Genomic DNA, 16,047 nt, shown 5'->3' with positions numbered 1-16,047 from the left:
TCAGTGGATTGAGCACTGGCCTGTGAACTGAAATGTGCTAGTTTGGTTCCAGTGCCTGGTTTGTGGGACAGGTCCCCAGTGGGGCTGTACATGAGGCAACCAATTGCTGTTTTCCCACAAATCTGCAAACCAAGATACTTTACTAGCAAAGCTCTCCTTCAGAAATGAAGAGACACTTTTCCAAAGAAAAGCTGAGGAACTTTATCACTACTTGCCCTACCCTATAAGAAATGCTCCAGGGGAAAAGGGGAAGGGTTTAAAGGAAAAAGTATAAAGGATACATGGACAAAAACTGAGGGGGGGTGTGGCTCGCGCATGAGCGAATGGGAGGGAAGTGGGGAGGGCTGGTGTGGTGGGCTGGGATGGAAGTAAAAGACAGAAAACTACTTGAACAACAATTACAATAAAATAAAACAAAATAAAAGTGATAATAAAAAAATAGAAATGCTCCAGCAAGTAGTTCAAGTTCAAAGAAAAGTACACGAATTAGTAACATGTAAATATAAAATAGTCTCGTAAAGGTAAGTATTGACTCAAATTCAGAATATTCCAATTTGGTAATGGTCATCAAATTGTAACATCAAAAACATGAAATGTGTATGTGTGTGGGGGGAGTGAGTGTATTGGTTTTATATGCAATTGAAGTCGTTATCAGCTTAAAGTAGAATGTTTTAACTGTAAGAAGTTTTAGATAAGCCTCTGGAAACCACAAAGCAAAAAGGTATAGTTGATAGACAAAAAATAAAGACAAAGAAATAAAAACCTACCACCATATATCATCAAATTACTAAGAAAAAGAAGAAAGGAAAAAAGAAACTATAAGCAGTCAGATCATAAACAAGATGGTAATAGTAGGTCCTAATGAAATTCTCCAATCAAAAGACACTGGCTAAAATAAATATTAAGCAAGCAAACAAACAAACAAATGAACAAAACCTAAGTATATCCTGTCTACCATAGAGTAACTTCAGCAGTAAGAACACACATCGGCTAAAAGTGAAGATTGAAAGATATTACACACAAATGAAAATCAAAAGAGTGCAGTTTTGGCTATACCAAATAGACTCCATGTGAAAAACTATCACAAGATATAAAATAGGTTATTACATAATTAAAATGGAGTAACTTCGTCATAAGCATGTAACAACTGTATGTATATATGCAACACATATCAGAGGATCTGAAGTAAGTATTAAGCAAATACTACTATATCTGAATATAGGAAAGCAGCAACAGAGTATTAGTATAACACTTCAACTTCCCCCTTTCAACAATGAGGAGATAACCAGACAAAAGTTTAATAAAGATATATTTGAATTGACTTACACTTTAGTCCAAACAGATCTAACTGGCATATAGAGAACATTTCATCCTATTACAGCACAATACACATTCTTCTCAAGTACACACAGAAAATTCTCTAGGATTAATCTTATGTTACATCAAAAAAGGACTTAACGGGGAGTAAAAGGCAGAAAACTGCACTTGAACAACAACTTAAAAAAATTAAAAAAAAATAAAGGCTTAACAAATTTCAGAAGATTAAAATCATATCAAGTACCTTTTACTAAAACAATGGATAAACCCAGTAATCAGTAACAGAGAGTTGAAAAATCCACAAATGTGGACATTAAATAACATACTCCTCACCAAAGAAAAAAAATTTTTTAATGTAAAACAAGTGAAAATATATGGAATGTGGAAAAGTTATTCTAAGAGGAGCATTCAGAGCTATATATGCCACTGTTAAGAAAACAGAAAGATTCCAAACAACCTAAACTTAAATCTTGAGGAACTAGTAAACAAAGAGCAGAACAAAGAAAAAGAACAAAGATAAGAGAAAAAAATAAATAAAATAAAAAGTAGAAAAACAACAACACGAACAAGTCTAAGAGCTGGTTTTTTCCAATACATTAATTCAATTGACAAATCTTTAGCTAGGTTAACTTAAGACTGGAAGGAAGATGCAAATAAATTAACTCAGAAATAAAAGAAGACAAACTACAACTGATAGCACAGAGACAGAGGATCCCAGAAGACTACCATGAAATCAGGCCACAAAATCAGATACCCCAGAAGACATACAACTCATCAACACTGAATTATGAAGACACAGCAAATCTGACTAGTATGGAAATTAAATCAGTATCAAAAGAATCTTCCAATAAGAAAAGGTACCTTCACTGGTAAATTCTATGAATGTAAAGAATGATTAATATTAACCCTTCTTAATCTCTCCCAAAACTCTGAACAAAAAGAAGCACTTTCACCTGACTGGTGTGCTCAGTGGATTGGGTACTGCTTGAGAACAGAAAGGTCATTGGTTAGATTCCTAGTCGGGGCACATACTTGGGTTGCAGGCCAGGTCCCAGGCTGGGGGCGTGCAAGAGGCAACCGATTGATATCTCTCTCACACATCGATGTTTCTCTCCCCACCCCCTCCTTACCTTACCTTCTCTCTAAAGGTAAATAAATAAAATCTTTCTGCGGGGGGGTTGGTTGGGGGAGGAAGCCCTGGCTGGTGTGGCTCAGTGGATTGAGTGCCATCCTGAGAAGCAAGGGGTCCCTGGTTCCATTTCCAGTCAGGGCACATGCCTGGGTTGCAGGCCAGGTCCCCAGTAGGGGGCAGCACACATTGATGTTTCTCTTTCCTTCCCCCCCGCCCCCCAAAATAAATCAACCCATAAATAAATAAACAAAGGAAAACATATTTAAACACTACACACTGCACAGGAGAGTGTTAAAAAGAAGTTGTGCTTCAATTATGTAAAAGCCACGACAATACCTGCAACTCCTGGCTCAGGTAGGCAGCAGGAAATGACAGCTAAAAGGAGTCAAACCCTGAGATGCAGAAGTGATGCGGATCTGGACACATTTACCCAGACACTTGAGAGGGCAAGCACTGTGAATCCCCCAAGCTCAATGTAATAGTATTGACCTTGAATCCTTCCCTAAAAGGGTTTAGGACTGGGACTGCAGGGAGAGAAGAGGGCAGGAAAAACACACCAGGCTTAACAATATAGCAACTACCCAGAAAACTGGGGCAGCAAGCAGTGCCCGTGGTCCACACCTGAGCACTGAGAAAGGTCTCAGGGTGGATGGAGTAGAGTCTAGTCTGAGTCACCGGTGAGGCCATGGGTCTTACCCAGAGAGGATATAAGTGAAAAGTTCTCCAGCATCACACGGAGGTACAGGCGTCTCTGAGCCTCATCAAGCAGCCTCCATTCCTCCCGGGAGAAGTGCACAGCAACATCCTCAAAGGTCACACTGGCCTGTTATCATGGGGACAGGAAAAAACATGAATTTTCTGTGTGTGTGAAACCCACAACCCACCTCCCCACACATCTATCTCACAGTCACCCTTCTCCAAAGCTGCACAGTTCAGAGGAATTCCACTGATGCCTGTCCTACAATCAGGTCCCCTTTTATTCATTATTGTTCAGCCCTCAGCCTTATCAGGCAGGAAGGCACAGAGATGTAATCCAGTTCTGGTCCTGGCTTGTAAGGTCCCATCCACCCTGTCATTAATTCCCTTTGGGGTGTCTAGATTGTGACAAGACAACAGCCATGTGCGGGCTCATGCTTCACCCTTCAGTGCCCAACACTAGGGCTCTGGGACCATAACTCCTAGTTTTTCTCAATAAGCCCATCATTTTGTAGATTGTCCCTCTGACGCCTTCAGTCCCCACCTGAGCTCCCACAGGCACACATTTGTGCAGATGCTGCTTTGAAGGCCTCCTCTATACATCTGGTTCTTGCCTCAGTATTTGCTTCCCAGAAGCCCACGTAAATTTCAGGAGAACATGACCCCTTCTCACTCTGTTCTGCACTTGCTGAACCCTTGTGACAGGATAGTGCAAAGCTAGGAAAGTTCCTAGGTGAGTGGAATGGGGAATCTTAGACAAGAAAGTTAAACAAAGCCAAATAACCTGGGCACCTCTTGGCCAGGTGGTGAACTGCCAAGACCTTTTGTCCCCTAAGTAAGGACACTTGAGAGCAAATGGTTTCTACCTCTCCTCCCTAACCAGAGAATATAGGGCTTAAATCATCCTGGTCTGAGAAATAGAGATACAATTCTTATTAGGGCCAGCTCAGTTTTCTCAGCATCATAGCCTTAGAGAACTACTAACAGACTACGTACCAAGTCATCAAGTTTATATTTAACCTTATGTTCTGGCTGAGATCTCATTACAGTTAATGGTCCACTAAACAAGGACAAAGGCACATCCAACCCGGCCCTACCCTGAAGTATCTGGTCACCAGGAATGTGGAGGCTGATCATCATGTTCTAGGAACCAGTAATAAAGACTTTTAGTAAGATTCCACAAAGTGCAACAGAACTTGCTTTCTTTTGACACTTCTCATTATAGTTGTGAGATATTCTGGCACCAACCATAAAACATGGGTGTATGGGGAACAGAGGAAAAGGAACATAAATGGAGAGGTAACAGGGGAACAAAGGGAGCCAGCTTGGGAAGAAGCTGCGTGACTCTCTGAGCAGCTCCCCCTATCCTTACCCCTAAGGAAAAGGGCATTTCCAAGTTTCCCATAGGTACTTCCCCCTCCCATATTCCTACATTTACCCTTTACAAACCTGTTTCTGAAAGCTCAAGGGAAAGTGGATGTTAAGGCTTTTACCTGCCACCTTCTCAGACTGCCTGCCTCTTGAAACCAAGGACAATGGAGTCCAGGGCTCCTGCTGCCTGTCACTGCTCTGCTAGAAAGCAGACAGGGATTGGATTATAACTGTGCTCTTATTAATGACAGAGGCCAGCAGTCTGGTAAAGGTGGCTGGTGAAAAACCTAGCACCCACTTTCCTTTCGGAGGTGAGTTTACACAGGGGAACTGTAAGAAAATGGGAGGGGGAATCTCCAGGAGTAAGGGGAGTGGGAACAGAAAGGGTAGTCAGAGGCTTCTGCCCAAACTGGCTACCTTTTCTGCTGTTATCCCTGCATTTGCATTAAAACTCCTCTTCCTCTCTCCCCCTGAGGACAGTGGTTGATAGCCTTTCACCTCCTGGGGAGGTTAGGGAGGAGAGCTATAAACCATTGACTCTCAATTGTCCCCGTTAAGGGGAGATAAGGTCTTCTCACATTTCAACAGCTGGCTGCAAGTTGCTCAGTTTCACCTTAATCTTCTTATCTCAGTTTCCTCATTCCACTCTCCCAGGAGTTTTCCTAGCTTTTCACTAGCCTGTCTCACTCTGATATTAATAAAAGCACAATTATAGGGAGTAAAAGGCAGAAAACTGTACTTGAACAACATTTATAATCAAAAAATGGCAAAAAAGAAATAATTTCAATAATGTTTAAAAAAGCACAATTATAATTCAATCCCTGTCTCTGCTTTTCTGGCTGAGCAGTACGTGGACTCAGCTGACCTCTGCTTTCACCCTGAGCAGCCACAATGTCCTCTCTCCACATAACCTTCCTCTGGGGGAACTTCGGGAACTGAAGGCATGATCCACCCTGACTGCAAGAGACCCCAAGCAACACCTGGATTTTTCCCTTGACTATTAAGATTTGCCTTTCCTAAGTTTCACCATGATCCAGAAAAACACAGCACATGCTTTCCTGGATTATTCCATGGAGGCTAATGGACACATATTCCACATCCTGAAGGAAAGAGCTACTGTGTAAGAATGGCGACCTTAATGCAAAGACAATGAAAACTGCGGATGGGGCTTAAAATAAGAACATGGGAAACTTTTGGGGCTTTTGGCCAGTAGCCTGGGGGGGAGCATGCGAAGTACTGGGTCTTGTGGGAAAGGAGGGCTCCAAGCTAAGGATCTCTGAGGTCTCCCAAGGTTGAAATATTGTAAATAAAAATCTACTCCTTCCAGCATTAATTGGTGGGTGTGTTACCAAGGTGCTACATAGACAAGTCATGGTTTGCTGGCTTACAGTTTTGGCCAGCTCTGTAACACCAGGAGGACTGCACAACCGAGAATGTATCTGAGCCACTGTGTTCCAGGGAGAGGCATCCCACTGTCCAGGATATAGATAAAGAATCACAAGTCAACCATGAGAAGAGGCCAGGGAAATTGCAGGACTGCAGCTTCTATCTGATAACCTTTTTTCTGAATTCCAAATCCCTTACCTGTACTTTTCCCCCTGAATTCCAAATCCCTTATCTACATTTTTTTCCTCCTTATCAAAAGGCTGGCTTGAGCAAAAATGTAAGATGGTCTTTTAGTGTACATACCCTCTGTCTTTTCAATTAGCCAGCCATCTGAATAAAACAACAAAAAGTTTCAATCTCTGTCTCTACTTAGTGGGTCAGGTGGTGACAGACATAGCACAAGCATAGGTGTGGAAGAAGAGGGGCTACATATCAACCTGACAAGCTCGGAGGAGGTCTGTGAGGTAGCCTTACAAACTCAGAGGCCTAAAGTAACCACAAAGATGGTCTGAAATGAAAACTTATTAACTAAGCAGTTCATGGAAGGTAGCCATGTTCTAGGCCAGTATTCTTCCCTAACAAAGGTCAATTGACCTTTACCTTAACTATTGTCTTTTGCATTTATAGCAGACCTCTGGAATGTCAAGATAACTTCCTTTTCCCCAGACTCCTTGGGCACAAGTAGAGACCACAAATCCCCTCATTGTTCTCGTTTTCTTTTTTTTCAAGATTTTATTTATTCATTTTTAGAGAGAAGGGAAGAGAAGGAGAAGAGGGAGAGAAATATCAATGTGTGGTTGTCTCTCACCCACCCGGTACCGGGGACCGGGCCCAAAACCCAGGCATGTGCCCTCACTGGGAACAGAATGGGCCCTTTGGTTCACAACCCGCTCTTATCTTTTGAATTGTTGACTGTTAACTATCCTGTACCCAAGGATGTAAAAGAAGTGTCTATCATTTTACCTTTCTTCCAATTCCAGGAGTTTCCCTCCAGCTTTACTTTCTCCTTCCTCCTTAATCTAATATCAGTGGATTCCAACCCTCAAGTCTCCTCCTCTGAGTCAAATGTATTAAATGAGGTGCGAAACTGCTGCACTCTGGGGCATTTCTTAACCCATGGAGATTTTTGCTTCCCAGCAATTGCCATTAGTTTGTCACAAACAAACTCACCAATGATTCTACATGGGTTTGAACGTCTCTTTTGCTAAGACTAGCTTTTCCGGTTTCCCTTCCTTAAAACCCCAGTTTTGATCCCATTCACGGCAGCATTTACCTTACGGGAGAAACTCTCCATAGTTTCCATGAAGATGTCTCCATGCCAGGCCCAGTGACACTCAAAAGTGAACACATTTGCCCCAGACCTTAGCCACCAGCAAGACTGAGACACCAGACCCTTTCACAGCACAGCACACACATGCGGTGGATCCTGCCCTAGTGTTACAGAACAACAAAGGGGGCCTCGGACAATATACTATTACCCAAAAGGAATCCCCAGGTTCATTATGCCTGCCACCAGAGAGATGTCTCTCAATGCCAGAGATTCGTGAAGAGGAAAGGAAATGTTTATTTAATGCTATACAAACTTCAAATAGTGACCTAATGTCTTCATCAAAATCCCAAAGTCCCTTAAAACACCCACAAACACACACAGTCCTTTCTTTCTCCCTTTGCCCAGTCTGGGGTACCATATCTCAGGAAAAGAAATAGAAGTCTGTGGCTCCCCAGTTCTTCCCAGTAATCCATCTCAGCTAGTAGGCCTCCCTGGGTTCCCTGCACCGTCAGCCGTGTCCCCGAGATCTCTGCTAAAGCCGGGTGGTGGTTCCCCCTTCTAAAGCTGCTGGGGTCCCCACTCTGGCAAAGCCTAGTGGTACTCTCTCCACTGCCCCAGCTGTGTGCTCCTCTGTGCACAATGGCTGGGGGAGTCACCACTCTGCCAAACCATGTGGTTCTCCCCTTACTGGCTGCCTTGTCTGGGTTTAAATGCCCGCGCCAATACTCCTCTGCAGCCCCATTTCCGACTCCTCCTACAATCAGTTACACCAGTACTCTCATTCCCTTCCAGCTCAGAGCACCACCATAGCTATTTAATATATCTATGTAACCAATTATACATATGTTAAATGACCACACCAGAGGTTAGCTGCAAGGCTGTTGTTACGAAAACAGCTCTTAATGCCCCTGCTCCATTTGTTCCTTCCCCCAACCCACACCTGTGTGTGGGGGCAGCGAGCACATCCTAATATTTCCCGAACACCTTGAGGTCTGGACCCCATTCCAAATCCCTATTTGGGGCTACCCCTCTTGGCTGCACCCCGTTCCACTAGCAAACAAGCAGAAGCTTTGCCCTCAGTGACACCTCACCTCAGTTACTTCTCTGCTTCCGGAATTATCACCTCCACTCCTCCCATAGAAGCTTTCCTCACCTGCCACATGGTTACCGTGACCACCTCCATCCTTCACTTGTATTTCTGTGCACAGCACCCTCATTTGGAGCATAGGAAGGAAAAACTCATCCAGCATCCTGCTCTTTCAGACCAAATAGCAGCACCGGCAGGAGGCGTGTATTCCACCACCTAAACGCTGGCCAATGGGGCCTGGGCTGCAAGACCCGACTGGCGCCTCACACCTGGGCTGCAGGGCTAAGTGTAGTGAGGGAGCTGGTCAAGGGAGGCGTGCACTCACCTCAGCAGGACGTCTCAGCTTGGCCGCTGCCATCAGACTGTGTGCGCGGAGATTGGCGGGAGAGTTCGCAGAGGACAGAGCACGGAAAGGCGCACCAGTCCACAGCCGGTACACCTCGCCTCACACCGTCAATAATGGCCACCAGTAGGAGAGCCCAGGAAGTCCCGCCCCAATGGAGTGAATCTCACGGAAATTTCACCCTATCTGTAATTGCCCCAACTCACCACAGGATTTTATGGGTAGTGTAGTTTCCAGAGCTCTATATGCCACAAGGAAGGGAGTTCTCCAACCTGAGCAACTAGGATGTTTGCACTGGGAGGATCCTTGAAAGCACTGCTGGTACCTGGAGAGAAGGTCTTTGCTTGTTGTTAATTGCACCAAAAACTCAATTGTGACACTATCTATCTACCTCAAGATAAGTTCAGGGCTGAGTCCCACAACACGGTCGGGCGCCCCATCCCACCCTCCATCAGATACCAATGGCAAGTGCAGGTGTTATCTGTGCTTCAGAACCACAGAGTATTTTATTTTATTTGTTATTTGAAAAACCTTCACACAAGGATAATTTTATTAATTTCTTAGAGAGAGAGGATTGGAGAGAAAGAAATATCAATCAGTTGCTTCCCGAGTATGCCTTGACTGAGGATCAAACTTGCAACCAAGGTAAGTAGCCAGACTGGGGACCAAATGCCCAACCTCTTGATATAGGAAACAATGATACATCCAAGTGAGCTCTCCAGCCAGGGCACAGCAACATGGTTTTAAACAGAAAACCACCAGTCAGCCCTGGCTGGTTACATAGTTGGTTGGAACATCATCCTAATATGCCAAAATTGCAGGTTCAGTCCCCAGTCAGGGCAAATAAAAGAATCAGTCAATGGATGCATAAATAAGTGGAACAACAAATCCATGATTCTCTCTCTCTCTCTCAAGAATCAATAAATAATAATAAAAAGAAAACCACAGGCACAAATGGCATCACTCATGCTACAAAACTTAGTCTAATTCCTGCTATTGTTGTATTTTCAACCTGTTCCAGAAACATAATTCTTTAAAATCATTTTCCAAGAAACATAATCTTTTTGTTGTTGTTATTTCAACCAACATTAATACCTTTCTGTAGTTTGTTCACAGCATACCACTTCCAGAAATAATCTCTGGTCTCCATGGAAACACAGTCATTGCAGTTACAAGAGCAATGTTCATTATTTCCCAGCGAGGACATTACATGGTTGAATCCCAAACCATTATCTCAGGTTCCGATGCCCACTTTCCAAACCTTCATGGATGCAAAAATGGCAGCATGTTGACATCAAACTTAAATTTGCTCCATAACCATATTCCCAGGTACATGTCACAATCTTTTAAAAAGTAAGACCATATGGAGAATATTCAGTAATAAAGGCAATGGACAAAAACTTTTTTTTTTTTTTGGAGTTTGAAGAAAATAGAGAGCCAAGTGGAATATGTTGTGAGGAACTAAAAGGCATGGTGACACCTCATCCATTTCCTTTAGGGCTGCATAATATGTCCCCCTCCATGTGTCCTCTACCCCTGTCTGCAATGTTCTTGGTCTGATCAGAGAGTGAATACATTGGGCCTCCTGATGTTCACTCTGAAAACTTTCTTCCCCATGAAATGAAGAGCATGAAGATAAAGAGTTTTATTTAGTGTCTGAGTGAACCTTAGTGTCTTTAGAACAATTGTTGGGTGTGTATATTTGACATTTTCAAAGTGGAAGTTACAAATGGAGTATGTTTTACTAACATGTCTTTCATGAAGGTGGTTGTTAAAATTTATGGATTTAGTGAAACCATGACATTCTTTAAAAACATGCCAATAAAATATTGTATAATACAAATAGCAAGATAGTCGGGCCTGTAAAGAATCTCCAAGCTAAAGGATGGTGGCCATATTATAATTCAATGTGTGGAGTTTGAACTGTGCTTATAACTAATCTGATACCCAATCTGTGCTTAGGGGAAATGAGCTGTGAGCATGGTTATTATTCTCTGTAAAATGACCTGTATTTAAAAATTTTGGAATTTCTGGCCAAGATGGAGGCGTAGGGAAACACACAACCAAAAGAAGGATAACAGCAAATTTAAAAACAAAAAACCCCAGAACTGACAGAAAATCAAACTGTATGGAGGTCCAACAACCAAAAAGTTAAAGAAGAAATATTCATCCAGACCAGTAGGAGGGGCAGAGACAGGAAGCTGGGTGAAGAGGACTCACAGAAAGGTAGCAGCTGGCTGGCAGACTGGGCAGTCTGACATTTGTGTGCAGATAAACTGGGAGGAACAACTGGGGAGTGAGACAGACCTCGAAACCCGGGGTTCCAGTGTGCTGAAATATAGCCCCAAACTTCTTACTGAAAACACATGTGGGTGTTGAGGCGGTAGCGGGAGAACCTACCAGACTCACAAGAGAGTTCATTGGAGAGACCTATAGGGTCTTACAATGTGCATGAACCCACCCATCTGGGAATCAACACCAGAAGGGCCCAATTTGATTGTGGGGTAACGGGAGGAGTGACTGAAAACTGGCAGAGTATGGAGCAAGCAGCACTGTTCCCTCTCGGACCCTTTCCTGCCATACAGCGTCACAACACAGAGACATGGGTTGCCCCACTGTGGTGAACACCTAAGGCTCTGCCCCTTACTATGTAACAGGTGTAGAGACAAAAAAAAAACAAAAAACAAAAAACAAAAAAAACAAGGCCCAAATGAAAGAACAGATCAAAGCTCCAGAACAAATACAACTAAGCTATGAAGACATTGCCAACCTATCAAATACACAGTTCAAAACACTGGTAATCAGGATGCTCACAGATGTGGTGGAATATGGTCACAAATTAGATGGGAAAAATGAAGGCTATGCTAAGTGAAATAAAGGAAAATGTACAGGGAACCAACGGTGACAGGAAAGAAACTGGCACTCAAATCAACAGTGTTGACCAGAAGGAAGAAAGAAATGTTCAACCAGAACAGAATGAAGAAACAAGAATTCAAAAAAAAAAAAAATGAGGAGAGACTTAGGAACCTCGAGGACATCTTTAAATGGTCCAACATCCAAATCATAGGGGTGCCAGAAGGAAAAGAGGAAGACCAAGAAATTGAAAATTTATTTGAAAAAATAATGAAGGAGAACTTCCCCAATCTGGCAAAGGAAATAGACTTCCAGGAAGTCCAGGAAGCTCAGAGTCCCAAAGAACTTGGACCCAAGGAGGAACACACAAACGCACATCATAATTACATTACCCAAGACTAAAGATAAGGAGAATCTTAAAAGCAGCAAGAGAAAAGGAGACAGTTACCTACAAAGTAGTGCCCATAAGACTGTCAGCTGATTTCTCAAAAACAAAACAAAACAAAACAAAACAAAACCCCACAAAACCTTGCATGCAAGAAGGGGTTGGAAAGAAGTATTTGAAGTCATGAAAGGCAAGGACCTGCATCCAAGATTACTGTATCCAGCAAAGCTATCATTTAGAATGGAAGGGCAGATAAAGTGCTTCCCAGATAAGGTCAAGTTAAAGGAGTTCATCATCACACAGCCCTTATTACAGGAAATGTTAAAGGGACTTATCTAAGAAGAAGAACATCAAAAATATGAACAGTAAATGACAACAAGCTCACAGGTATTAACAACCACACCAAAAACAATAACAACAACAACAACAATGAAATTAAGCAAACCACTAGAACAGGAACAGATCCACAGAAATGGAGATGACATGGAGGGTTATGAGTGGGGCAGTGGGAGGAGGAGAGAGGGGTAAAGGTATAGGGAATAAGTAGCATAAATGGTAGGTAGAAAAAAACACAGGGGGAGGTTAAGAATAGTATGGAAAATGTAGAAGCCAAAGAATTATATGCATGAACCATGGACATGAACTAAAGGAGGGAATGTGGGTGGGAGGGGGTGTGCAGGGTGGAGGGGAATAAATAGGGAAAATGGGACAACTGTAATACCATAATCAGCAAGACATTTAAAAACAATAAAATAAAATTTCTAGAAAACAATGACCTACATTTAGTATTTCTTATATCACTTGTGTCCTAAATACTGTATTTCTATCAGTTGTTTAGCTGGGAAAATCACTTTGACATGACACAAGAGAGAGGTGACATGAACATACAATTACCTCAAAATCATCCTCTAAGTACCAGAGAGTTCAAGACACTTATTCAGGGCTGCTCCATCTGCTGAAATTAAAAACTAGTGACACATAAAAAGGCTTTAGAATTCAGTGGTAATCCAAGACATCCCCCTGATAGCAGTGAGGCCTGACAACAAAGGGAAAGGGGTTGGCTTTCTGAGAGGGTCCATACATGCCAGCTGGTGCCTTCTATATGGACTGTGTTGTTCAGGAAGATGGTCAGAGAGCACCAATCACATAGATGTCATCAAGGGTGTTCTGGACACCTATCTGCCCTAAGGAATGCCCATCACCCTCAACTCTGCTGACTGAGCTGTGGAAACATTGACCTCACCTGGTTGGGCTCATTGGCTCCCTTCTCATAAAATTTGGAGTAAGGATCTCAGTAGTGGCTAGAGTGTGCCAGGCATGAAGTTCGAGTTTGTGTTCAGGACTCTGTTCTTACACAAACATCCCTGGTGGAGACACGGGGAGAATGGGAAGGAGGATGTGGGTTCAGAACATGGTTGGGGCTGCAGGGAAGGCAGGGTCTCATCCAGCCAGTCTGGGTGGAGGGCAGAATCACATGGCCAGCGAGTCCCCTGCCTGGAGAAGAGAGGAGCACTCAACTAAGGAGACCACAATCCTGCAGACCTCCAGCATCACCTCTGAATGTGAAGTTTCAGAGTTCATGTTTAGCTGTCCCCTCTCCTACAGGGGGAATGTGAAAGGCATGTACCAACAACACTTGAAGAGTCAAACTGAGGCATCAAATTCACCAGGGGGATGGGATCCAAGCCTCTCACCCATGATGCAGGTGAAGGGGAAGAACCAGGCCTGAATCACCTGGGTCTCATTAGTACCAGGCTCTGTGCTAAACTCGAAGGTGAGACAGACATGACCAGAGAAGTTTGCCCTGGAGATGACAGAAATGATGGCATTCCCATGAAGAGTGTGGGGCAGTCAGTGAGCAAGTCAGAAGAATGTGAAGGCAATAGTGGAGATAACTCCACTGGTAGAAACAGCTGCCACAGCTGAGCCTCCCTGTTCCTCTCCAGCCATGTGCCCTCGGCCAAGGGCTTCACATGTGGGGAGATTGTCCCCAGCTGTGCTACCACTCACTGCTTTGAATGCAGCCCCTTGAATCTGACACTTGTCTGTTGTGTGACCTTGGAAAACTCACTTCATCTTTCTGATCCTTATTTCCCCCAAAATACTCAGGGTGTGGTAACAACAACAACAACAACAACAACAGCCAACTATGAAATACTGGCACCAGTAAGTATTTAGTGTTTTGTTGCCTCTGCTCATTCTCACATGGGCATGCTTCACACCTTCATTACTTTCACATCATCAGTAATGTGAGTTTTGGAGAGCTCTAGTCATCCCGAGATTTCCTGGTAATAAATCCACGCTGCCACATCAGTGCTGTGAAGACTCCTACTTCATGTGGTGACGTCTGTGTGGACCATAGGAAGCTAGGGGTCCTGAGAAGCCCCACTTAGTTTTCCCAAGCACCTGGGGCAGAAGGTCTCAAAAGTGACTGGCCTGTGATTTGCACCCACACGTGATGGTGGAGGTTAGCCCCTACTCCTGGAATGGGCAATAAGGCCCAGAGGAAAGGGGGCTCTTTATCCCCATTTTCCACAACAGGAAACTGAGGCTCAAAGAGTGAATGTTTTGCCTGTCCTCATGGAGATTTTCTGAGGTCTGGAATTTAAACCCATGTTGCATGGCCCAAAGTATGAAATATCTGTTACTAATCTCTTCTCTTTGGCTTTTGGTAGGGCTTTGGAGGGGTCAACAAATACTCATTTGTTTTTGCTCCTCAGGGGTTCATCCAGACAGAATTCACAGAACCTAGGAGGAACAAAGGGTCCTGGACCCTCAGTCACCATTGGGAGGATCCACCACACTCACCCCTTAAGGTAACCAGGGCCAGGGTCCTCCCCAGACCCTACCGCCCCATTCCGCCCACTGAGTGCATTGTAGGACAGCGCTGACGCTACTGGCTGAAGCCAGCATGCGTCCCTCAAAACCTCCTCTCTCCTTCCACCAAGCCCAGCATCCCAGGAGCAGGGTCCCCATCCGCCCATGCCCCAGCGTGATCCGAGACATGAGGGAGGCTGAGTGGACACAGCAGGGTTCGGGCTACTGAGGGGACAGCAAGTACAGTGCAGAGGGGACCGGGGTTATTCATAATTGAAATTGACATGGCCTTCTGGGTGCCTCATAACGAAGTGAGTCAGAGGCCGGCAGGGAGGACTGCAGCACCTCACTGGGCTTTCCTGGACTGTGGGACCCGTCAGAGGATGGCGTTGTGCTGGATGGTGTTTGAGTCTCTCAAGCACTCTCTTTGGGTGCCGTGGGTCGCCCACTGGGTGAGTGGAGAGAGTTGCCTGTGATGCAGGGCTGGGTGGTAGCAGAGCTGTGGGGGTGGGACTGTGGGAACCCAAAGTGTTAGAAGGTAGGGTGTACACAGTGGTGCACACATGTAGGTCATGTGAGCTGATGGCCCCAAGGCACTGGGGTGGGGCCAGTAAAAGCAGGAGCCCACCTCTGCTGTGTCTAGCAGGTACAGTCTGGGAGACCCCAGGTGGGGGTGGGGGGAATTGTTATGCAGGAGGGATGGGGCCCTGCACGGTATGGCCCACAGCTTGGTTGAGATCTGTGTGTCCCCACTGCCTGTTGCTGAGGGCTGAACACAGTCATTAGGGGACCACGAGTGGTGAGCAGACATCCCTGTCACCAGGGTCTGGTGTCTCTTCTGAGCCCTGGAGGATTACCATTCAATTGAAGGCAAGTGAAATGGGGAAACTGAGACAAGAACATTAAACAAGTGCAAACAGGTTGAGCAATTTACAGCCAGCTGGTGAATCCTAACACCTAATCTCCCCTAACTGAGGACACGAGGACACGAGGACACGAGGACACGGGAGAGCCAATGGTTTATATCTCTCCTTCCTAAGGAGAGGATACACAGGTTCCCTGACCATGAACCACAGGTGCCCTGACAAGAGAGGATGGTAATGCAAATGGTGAGCCAAGGGAGCAAGCTTGAGAAGTTCCTCCTCCCCTTTCTCCCAAGAGAAACTGCAGGTTGTGGCTCCTCTCTTTGGAATTTCTGCCTCCCAAATTCTTACATTTCCCCTATGTAAACTTGCTTCTGAAGGCTCAAGGGCAAGCAGATGGTAGGGTTTTTACCCACCACCTTCTCAGAGTGCTGGTCTCTGTCATTAATAAAAGTGCAGTTGCAATCCAATCCTATCTCTGCATTTTGGCTGAGTGGTGGCAGGCAGCAGAGCAGGGACTTGGTTGC

At 44.5% G+C, this 16,047-nt stretch overlaps 3 protein-coding genes across 8 annotated transcripts in view; 1 reads left to right on the top strand and 2 right to left on the bottom strand.

The window, feature by feature from the left end:
- The window catches only part of LOC114511216 (zinc finger protein 345-like), a 39,531-nt gene extending 30,826 nt beyond the window's left edge, over positions 1-8,705 (bottom strand). Inside the window, exons 1-2 of the mRNA XM_036013394.1 lie at positions 8,585-8,705; positions 3,146-3,272 (exon numbers count right to left, since the gene is read on the bottom strand). Coding sequence (XP_035869287.1) covers positions 3,146-3,272; positions 8,585-8,617 — 160 coding nt within the window. The 5' untranslated portion in view covers positions 8,618-8,705. The remainder of the gene's footprint in view (positions 1-3,145; positions 3,273-8,584) is intronic.
- The window catches only part of LOC114511481 (zinc finger protein 345-like), a 447,937-nt gene that overhangs the window by 91,949 nt on the left and 339,941 nt on the right, over positions 1-16,047 (bottom strand). The gene's annotated exons all lie outside the window — the stretch shown is intronic.
- LOC114511072 (zinc finger protein 530-like) overlaps positions 1-16,047 on the top strand; it is a 568,693-nt gene that overhangs the window by 510,293 nt on the left and 42,353 nt on the right. The gene's annotated exons all lie outside the window — the stretch shown is intronic.

Source organism: Phyllostomus discolor, chromosome 12 (genome assembly GCF_004126475.2).
Source record: "Phyllostomus discolor isolate MPI-MPIP mPhyDis1 chromosome 12, mPhyDis1.pri.v3, whole genome shotgun sequence".
NCBI classification, from domain to species: domain Eukaryota; kingdom Metazoa; phylum Chordata; class Mammalia; order Chiroptera; family Phyllostomidae; genus Phyllostomus; species Phyllostomus discolor.
The sequence above is the reverse complement of the archived record's forward strand: the minus strand, read 5'-3'. Positions and strand labels throughout refer to the sequence as shown.